Source organism: Monopterus albus, unplaced genomic scaffold (assembly GCF_001952655.1).
Source record: "Monopterus albus unplaced genomic scaffold, M_albus_1.0 scaffold75.1, whole genome shotgun sequence".
Classification (NCBI taxonomy): Eukaryota; Metazoa; Chordata; class Actinopteri; order Synbranchiformes; family Synbranchidae; genus Monopterus; species Monopterus albus.
The window spans coordinates 1255915-1265099 of NW_018127955.1; the positions used below are offsets into that span (position 1 = coordinate 1255915).

Sequence of the window (9185 nt, forward strand, 5' to 3'; positions counted from 1 at the left end):
TCATGTTATTTTTATTATCCTCTAATACTTTAGAGTAATATAGTTTCTTACATCTCCTCAAAATCTCAGTTAATTTGTTCTTATATGACTTATATTTTTCTTCCGCCTTCTTTGATCTGTCCTTTATGAATTCCTTATATAACACATTCTTTTTTTTACATGCATTCTGTAATCCCTTACTCATCCACGGTTTCCCACTGTAATTCCTTTTGTTTTTATACTGCTTACGAGGACAGTTCCTGTCATATACTTTCTTAAATATATTTAAAAATTGCTCATATGCTTTATCTAAGTCTTCCTCTCTGTAAACTGATTCCCAGTCTTGCCCCATGAAATCCTCTTTTAGCCTCCTTACAGCATGTTCATTCGTCACCCTCCTATAGAAAAGATTTGTTTTTGGCCTCTGTTTTCTATACTGGCCCTCATAAACATTCATATGAAGGAAAAGAAAGACTACTCCTCTTTTATTTTATCAGGATCACAATCAAAGATTCACTCAAGTATCACACCAATATTGAAATAAGTTGAAAACAAATGGTCCAAAAACTGTATCTTACAAATTTATCTTTCCAGTCTTTCCTTTTGTCTGATACACAGTAAAATTTTATTAACACACCTCCGTACCCTGTAGTTTGTAGAGTTGTCTAAATGCAGCAGTTTTTCTAATAAGGCAACTTGTCCATTTCGTTTCTCCTTGTGGACATCTGTCTGAGGTGAAGAGGACATTAGTGGAAATTTGTGACAGTGTCAGTTATACAGGCTGAACTCTACTAATTGGTTTACAGGCACTGAACCTTTTAAGATATTTTAAGCTGTAGACATATACAGATGTAGAGTTTATTTGGAAAATTCACCCAAATAGATTTACCCACATTCTAAAAGTCTGTCTTGCATTGTAAGTTTGCATGGAATTTTATCACTTGTAAGTTATGAGTTATGACAAAATGGCAAATACAAAATACAAGGTACTGTCTGTGTCTGTCTTAGGTCCTATGCAGGAGAGCTTGGTCCTAAGCACTGGCCCAACACCAGATATGAGTATGTGATGAAGCTGAAACAGGCAGCACTGAACTTTGCCAGGAAACGCTGGGCTGACTACATCTTGGTACATTGTAAAATGATCTTACTTGTGACTGAAGTGTAAGATTTATACATCAGTAGCCTCCTTGATTTGTCTGATGAAATGTGTTCATTCTTTCCTGCTAGTATGTTATCCAAGAAAATGCTTTGGCAACCATCGTTCTGGTGAAAACAGAAACTACAATGGCTCCTCTCTTTCCTTTGCTTTCTCCTGTGTGTCTCTGTTTCAGTATGCTGATACAGATAATATCCTCACCAATCCAGACACTATCAACCTGCTTATAGCGGAGAACAAGTCAGTGATCGCTCCCATGCTGGACTCTCAGGGAGCATACTCCAACTACTGGTGTGGTATCACTCCACAGGTGAGCAGCACACTATCTGCTGAAAGGTACACGCGAGAAAAAGTCATCTGAGTTAGACACATGGACAACCAGTACACGAAGAGTTTAGTTGTGTTCAAAGTAATCATACTTTTTTACATTTCTGTGTGATCACTTATTTAGGGATATTATCGTCGGACAGCAGAGTACTTCCCTACCCGTTACCGTCACAGAATGGGCTGCTTTCCAGTACCCATGGTCCACTCAACCATGCTACTGGATTTAAGGAAGGAGGGCATGAAGAATCTGGCGTTCTACCCTCCTCACAAGGACTACTCATGGCCCTACGACGACATCATTGTGTTTGCCTTCTCCTGCCGAGCTGCAGGTGATTGTTTGGAGTTACAATTTTGTAATGGCATGGACTTAAAGACAAGTTTACTCAAGCAAGTAATGCATGTGTAAATACATTTTTTTTTATTGTAGATTAATTTGTCTTCATTTTCCATTCATTCATTCATGATCAATTCACCCTTATGGCTACTCAGAAATACAGATGTACCTGTGCAACAAGGAGCGCTACGGCTACCTAAACGCCCCAGCCAAACCTCACCAGACCTTGGAAGATGATCGCCTCAACTTTGTCCATCTCCACCTTGAATCCATGAGTAAGAAGAGACTGTATCTTCTCGCTGTTAATATACAAACTGATACACAGAATGAAAAATATATAAAAAGCAATAAACAGCATTCATTTGTTATTCACTTGTCTTCTCAGCCACATCTGCACATGTTCATTTTGTGTAGTTTCAGCTGTATTTTTCTCATTTGTGTTATTCTCTACTGACTTGTGTCCCCCGTTTGTCTAACAGTTGATGGTCCTCCCATGTACCCCTCTCGCTTTGTCCACATGTTCCCCAAACAGAGAGACCTCATGGGCTTTGATGAGGTGAGAGACACTGCATTGTTTGTCAGAATGTTGCATGTTTTGGAAACACAGTCATCAAATATATTGAAATGCTGTATACATACTTATATAAAGTAAAATGATTTAGAATTTAGAAAGTGTTAGAATCTTAGCATTGGATAAACACTATTTTTGATATTTAGCCCAATTCCTGAGTTAGTAAAGATCCTGGCAAAGTCTATTCTCTTCACATAAACTTTTAATTAAATGTTTAACTGGAAAGGAATTCAACTCTTTTTCAGCACCATCTGGAATAAGTCAGAAGCATGTTATTACTGAAAAGTTTTCTCCAGATGAATGCGGCATAAGAAAGGGCAGAATCTACAGGAGACTTGTTTGCAGAAGTCACAGACAGAGGTTAATGATATATGTGGCAGCTTTAACATGCAGTTTACAGAGTTTAATAACAATTTGTCCTCCTGTTATCAGATATATTTGATAAATCTACGACGCCGTCCAGACCGTAGAGACCGGATGTTGTTCTCTCTGAATGAGCTGGAGGTTGACGTCAAGGTGGTGGATGCCATAGATGGAAAGTAAGTACTATACTCAGTACGATAACAAAACTCAGCTGGCTTAGATGGGAAGTGTTTTTTGAGTGCTTCAGTGAAAAGGAGAGAAAAATCAATCCCAAAATTGCAGCTGCTAAGAGGAAATGTAAATTGGAGAACGGCTGCTGAAAAGGAAAGAAAATTCTTTACAGGAATATACTGCTATATCAGCTCATTTTTCTTTCCTCAGCTCTCATTTTCTGCATTTCCAGTCAGTTTTCTTATTTGAAAGGTAGCAAATAAGGGAAAAACATATGCTTATAAATCTTCAAAAACCCAATTTATAGACAGTTATATTACTCCACTACAAATAATAGCTCCATCTAGACTTATTTATTGTGGTGCTGGACATGGTGAAGAATGGTCTGTTCTGGCATTATCTGACAAAGCTCTCTATAATTCCAGCACTAAGATTCTTTTATAAAACAGCGTGCAGGTGACGGTGGACAACGTGCATTCAGGTTGCCTGTGGATATATGGATTATAATGCCTGTGTTTGTGTGTGTACTCAGTGCATTGAACAGCAGTGACATTAAGATCCTGGGCGTTGATCTGCTGCCAGGCTATTATGACCCAGTCTCTGGACGCACCCTAACAAAAGGAGAGGTGGGCTGCTTCCTCAGCCACTTCTACATCTGGAAGGAGGTGAGGGGACATCTGCGTTATACATCAAGGTCTTTAACAACATGACTGACATTGGTTTGCAGAGACCAATTAATAATTAAGCATAAAGTTATAAATAAAGAAAAAAACAGTGTTAAGTACTGAATATCAAAGATCCAAGACTCATTTTAATATATTAAATAACTCCTTTCATGGTTTGTCATCTTTTACGTTGCTGTTAAAAAAAGAGGACATCAATAGATTTGATTTGAAAAGTTTAACCAGCTTGGAACTGGATCCTAAAATGGAGCCAACACTCTTAGTTCATATTGACAGATGGCCTTTTTGAGTTTCATCCCTCTGTATTAGTGTCATGTTTTTTGTTGTTTAATAACAAAATCTTGTGTTTTCCCTGTAATCCTCACCCATCTCTTAGTCATTCTGAACTAAAATGATTTTCCCTGTCCTCCTCAGATGGTGGACATGCAGATGGATAAAGCACTGATCTTTGAAGACGACGTCCGTTTCCAGGCCAACTTCAAACGACGAGTCCTCAGACTGATGGAGGAGGTGGAGCAGATGGAGCTGGACTGGGACATCATGTGAGATATTTTAATTGGGTTAGGTTAGACTAGAATGGTTAAGTTAAGCTATGCAGTATCCTTAAAACTATGCTGTGTGTGCATGTGTTGAGGAATCAGGTCAGGACTCGTGCAGCCTACATCACTCATCGTTTATTTAAACACAGGTTAATGTTGTCAGGGTGGAAGTATTTCTTTCTGCATGTCTGTATACCAGTTCTGATGTGTATGTGTGTGTCAGTGTTTGAGTGGTTCAGCTTTTAAATCACATGTTTAACTGATTTCCTACTGCAAGGATTAGGCGAACGTTCAGGCACATGATTACAGTATTTTGAAAGTATGTATCAGCAGGAGGATGGGATGTGTACAAGCCTAGTTTTTTAATGTGTATTGAGGCTTTCTGAAAACAGTTAGGCACAGTGACAAGAAAACTGGTTAAAAAATGTCTGTCAGCAATGAACACCAAAACTGCTAAAGACTTAGGAACTCATATGTTTTGGATATTACTTCTTTTCCTCTTCACAATAGTTGTTGTCCCCCTTTTTCATTGGGATTTTATGGTGCTGCAGATACTTCGGCAGGAAGCAGGTGAATCCTGGGAACGAGGAGCCAGTGGAGGGCATTCGTAACTTGGTGGTGGCCGACTACTCATACTGGACTCTAGCCTATGCCATCTCCTTGCAGGGAGCTCAAAAACTAGTCAATGCTGAGCCGCTTTCCAAGATGCTGCCTATCGATGAATTCCTCCCCATCATGTATGACAAACATCCCAAGTACGTATCACAGCACCACTGAATCCACTGGCAGGAACGTGATCACCTGTTGCTCTTATACATGCACACCTACTCTGCACACAACATAATATAGAGTAGTTCATATTTTTCTTCTTGTAACCATTGACCTTGATGAATGTTCTGGTGTTATGATACTGTGTAGTTGTTTTTTTACCAATCATATCTTCTAAGATAAAACCTGTCTTTCAGCGCCCTACAGCCTCCCACTCCTCCCAGACTTCGAAAGCGAAGACAAGGATGTTAGCGTGTTTGCATTTAGCTGAAAACGTCCACCGTTCTTCTTTGCATACATCTACTAATTCCTCTGTCTCATGCCCCCCATAGCCCAAACCACATGGTTGTACATGTAATTTGTGGTTTATTTTAAAGATGTTGTGGATTGCATTCATTGTGGCATCTTCATCTCAGAGCTCCAAAGTCCTCCAATGGCTGCATGTGTATGCAATCCCGGCCCCATTTCTCTTGGTAATATCCCTGACATGAATCCCCTGACCATAAAACTTTCCTCATCATTCCGCATTGGGGATTTAGCAGCATAAATGAAACACATATGAAGCACTGACTGTTAGAGATGAAATGGACTAGAAGGCTTGGCAATGTCTTTGTGCTCTATCATTTGTGGAAAACTGGCTTAAAGCCAGCCCACTCCCTCTGTTCTCATGTTTTCGCTCTCTCACCTCTGTGATGCTAATTTAATTTTCTTGACTGACTGCACACTGCACATTGGTCATGTTAAGAGTAACTCCACTGTCTGAAAGTCGGCCTCCGTCGTCACAAAATACCAGTTGTATTAATGATTACATTTTAGGAAGGTTGCACTAATATGAACCTCCGCTTTCTAAACTCTTATTAGGATTTATATTATTTGATTGTGACATATTAAGTGTGTTTTAAAGTTTCAAATAAATAAAATCTATAACAGCTGTGTCACTGTTCTCTCTCTGCAGTGAGGACTACAAGTCCCATTTCCCCAACAGAAACGTACAAGCCTTCAGTGCACACCCCCTCCTGGTCCAGCCGTGTCATTACGCCGGTGATCCTGAGTGGGTGAGCGACACAGAGACCTCGACTCTGTGGGACGATGACTCAGTACAAACCGACTGGAGGGGTTCCCACAAGACCCTGAAAGGGGCTGCGTCACCACCTGAGGTGCTATCAGCTGCCCACAGGAATGAGCTTTAGTGCAGAGCAGACGTAGCTGTGGAGAACCTGCAGGTCAGAGGGCCATGGGGTCAGAGAGACAGATGCTGAGAGAGCATCTCAGACTCTGTTTCAGCCCTCTCTGTGTCACACCACTGACATACTCAGTATCACTTAACCTGGACTGATGTTTTCATGTTACCAAGCATATGGCACAAGATGATATTTAGGGGAAAACATTTTTAATGAGAGTTTGTACAGTTTGTGTGGCTGATGCCAAGAGCATTTTAGCATTTTTGTTTGAATGTATGCTTGTGATACTGTGTGCTTGTGATTACATGTTTGTGATGCTAATTACGGAGCTTTGAAATGGAAACCAGAGAGCCAGCTCTACAAAGACTTTTATCTGTTATTCTGTTGATTACAGACTGAGACTCTGGACAGACGTCTGGCACAGTTATTGATATTATGTCTCTCTATCTGTTTGGTTTGAGATTATTACATTTATCTGTCTGTTCTTTTGTCCATTTGCGTATCAGAACTGATTAGCGTGATACATTTGTATCTAGCACAAAGCTGAAGCCAGTGCATATTTTGCTTGGCTTCATTAACAAATGATGTACTTCATGGTTTTCATATGGTACCGAATTGTATTTATGATGTTTTTGTGTTAGTGAACTTAACACAGTGAATGTTTCTCTTAGAGCTAATTAAGCTTGATTTGTTTTTTTTACATCAAGTCATTAACAGAGCTGAAATAACCTTGAATTATTGGACTACCTTTGACTCTAAGGCTGTTTTTTAAGTTAAATTAGGTCAATTAAAATTTTGGATTTCAAGGTCAGAATCGGTATAAATTTATTTGGCACACTCCGTTTGTCTGCCATTGTGCTCCCACATTTTCTTTCCACTCCGAATATTACATTTTATGTTCTCAGATGTTTGTTTATTTGGGCTTCAAAATGACATAATTTATGATTTTTGAGATAAAATCATCAAATATGTATAAGCTATCTAAGACTATAATACACCAAAGGTATATCTGACATTCTGTAAAGTAAAATAACAAGCGGTTAACTTTGTCAGATTCATATGATGTGAATTAAGTCAACACTAATTAGAAACAAAATTCCTGTATGAGGTTTCAGGCATTTTCATTATCTATACCGCTTATCCTAACGAGGGTCATGGGGGATCTGGAGCCAATCCCAGCTGACATTGGGGTAAGAGGCAGGGAAAAACAACCACACACACACTCACTCCCTCCTACGGGCAATTTAGAGTCACCAGTCAGCCTAAGCTGCATGTTTTTGGACTGTGTGAGGAAGCTGGAGAGAACCCACACAGACCCAGGGAGAACCCGGAACCTTCTTGCTGTGAGACAACAACACTAACCACCATGTCACCATGCCACTCGCTATATATTCTTGGTATTATAATACTACACAGTGATTTCACAAGCCAAGAGACACATTTTATGTTTTATCATGTATGATTATTATGTTATACTGTACATGCTTCACTGGGATAATCAAACAAACTTGGTCAAATTTATATTTATATGCCTAGATGTCAGTTCCACTTTTTGGGATTGGGTGTAGCTTTGGTTCATCTGGTGTTAAACATCACTTCCAATTTTTGCAGAACTACTTTTTGGAAGAGAGCCAAATACTATGTCTTGTTTAAAAAAAGTATAAATGACCACATGTAGTAGAAAAGGTTTTAAAATGCAACATTAAACACAACTTTCAGTAACCTCCGTGTAGCATCACTGGGCTCTAGGAATGTGGTGATGCTTTGTCTGAACAGGGTTGCAATGCAAGTCACTAATGTAACTCTAAACAAAAAGTACATTGCTCTGTTTCCTTATGCATTTTTAATGGTCTGAATTCATGTAATGGTTTTTTGTTGCCATGTGTGTTGCATATGGCTTAATTTATGTGTAGATTCTTGATGTGATTGACAGATGAGACAAAACGATATAGGACAGACATCGCAGTGCAATGGCCTTTCTCTAAATGTCTTTGAGCAATACATTAATACTCAGGTATTATAAATCAGAGTGTTAGGGAGACTGTATAAAAAGCCTTTCAAATGTTAATAAAAAGTTGTTTTTACAATTGTTTTTTTCACTTCATATGAATGTTGCAATGCCAAATGTTGTACTGACAAAAATCCACCACAGCGGGCTGTCATCATTTTTCATGCAATAACCAGGTGAACCATGCAAAGTCGGATATACTGGATTTCATCAAAATCTTTAGAAAGACAGTTGCAGATTCCCACTTCACTTTAAAGAAACCACAAACATTGTCTTAATCTCTTGGTTTTCTCTGTAACACTGTCACAGATCAGACTAAATGTAACACACACACACACATTAGCTACAGTTCCTAGATTGAGCTCCTGTCCTGTTCAAGGTTGTCTGAACTGGAGAGACTGAGGCTGTCACAGGAGGGCACCTAAACTCAACATCTCATTGGCTGCTGTTTCGGAGGTGGGGATTTATGAGGTCAACTTGGCAGGCAGAAAAATTACATTTATGGCTCACAGATAAAGAGCCTAATGTTTGAGTTAGGTACTGTAGGTAGTGCTGGTTGGTGTTTAAAAATGTTTTCTCTTTCTGTCTTTCTCAGCAGTTACTCCTCTACCTCAAGATCACCACAGCCACGTATCGAATGCCTCTCACACACAATGTTGGCCCTGCCGAGCTGATGTTCTACTTCTGCTTGGTTTAGCCTTTGGACCTCAAGGACTTTAAACAGCAGCTGCTACCCTGACATCCTCCACCACACATGCACACAGTTACTGAATCTATATAGAACATACAAATGGACTGTTTCAGTGTCACAAAGAAGCTGCCAATCTTATGTTCCCTTTTCCACATGTGAAAGATTACAGAAGAACCAAAGAAACCAGGTTTTATTTATATGTCTATAAAATAATATAATAAAATTGGACAAGCGGTATAGACGTTATAGATAATGGATGGATGGAATAGTAAAACAATAAAAAGTGCATAATAACTATAGGCCTAACCCTATAAGCCCTGTTAGGTATTATTTATTTAGGAAGTACTACTTATTTATTTGTTAGTTTGTTGGGTTGGCCCGCCCCCTTTTGCGTAAACATGTTGGCTTACTGGG

The 9185-nt window shown here is 39.2% G+C and overlaps 1 protein-coding gene across 2 annotated transcripts in view; it reads left to right on the forward strand.

Annotated features, from left to right (window-relative positions):
• The window catches only part of cercam (cerebral endothelial cell adhesion molecule), an 11050-nt gene extending 4003 nt beyond the window's left edge, over nt 1-7047 (forward strand). For both annotated transcript variants that reach the window (XM_020605999.1, XM_020606000.1), the window contains exons 3-12: nt 988-1105; nt 1311-1445; nt 1587-1791; nt 1952-2071; nt 2276-2352; nt 2800-2906; nt 3434-3566; nt 3999-4126; nt 4675-4878; nt 5847-7047. In XM_020605999.1, coding sequence (XP_020461655.1) covers nt 988-1105; nt 1311-1445; nt 1587-1791; nt 1952-2071; nt 2276-2352; nt 2800-2906; nt 3434-3566; nt 3999-4126; nt 4675-4878; nt 5847-6081 — 1462 coding nt within the window. In that variant the 3' untranslated portion in view covers nt 6082-7047. The remainder of the gene's footprint in view (nt 1-987; nt 1106-1310; nt 1446-1586; nt 1792-1951; nt 2072-2275; nt 2353-2799; nt 2907-3433; nt 3567-3998; nt 4127-4674; nt 4879-5846) is intronic.
• Nucleotides 7048-9185: the final 2138 nt, after the last annotated feature.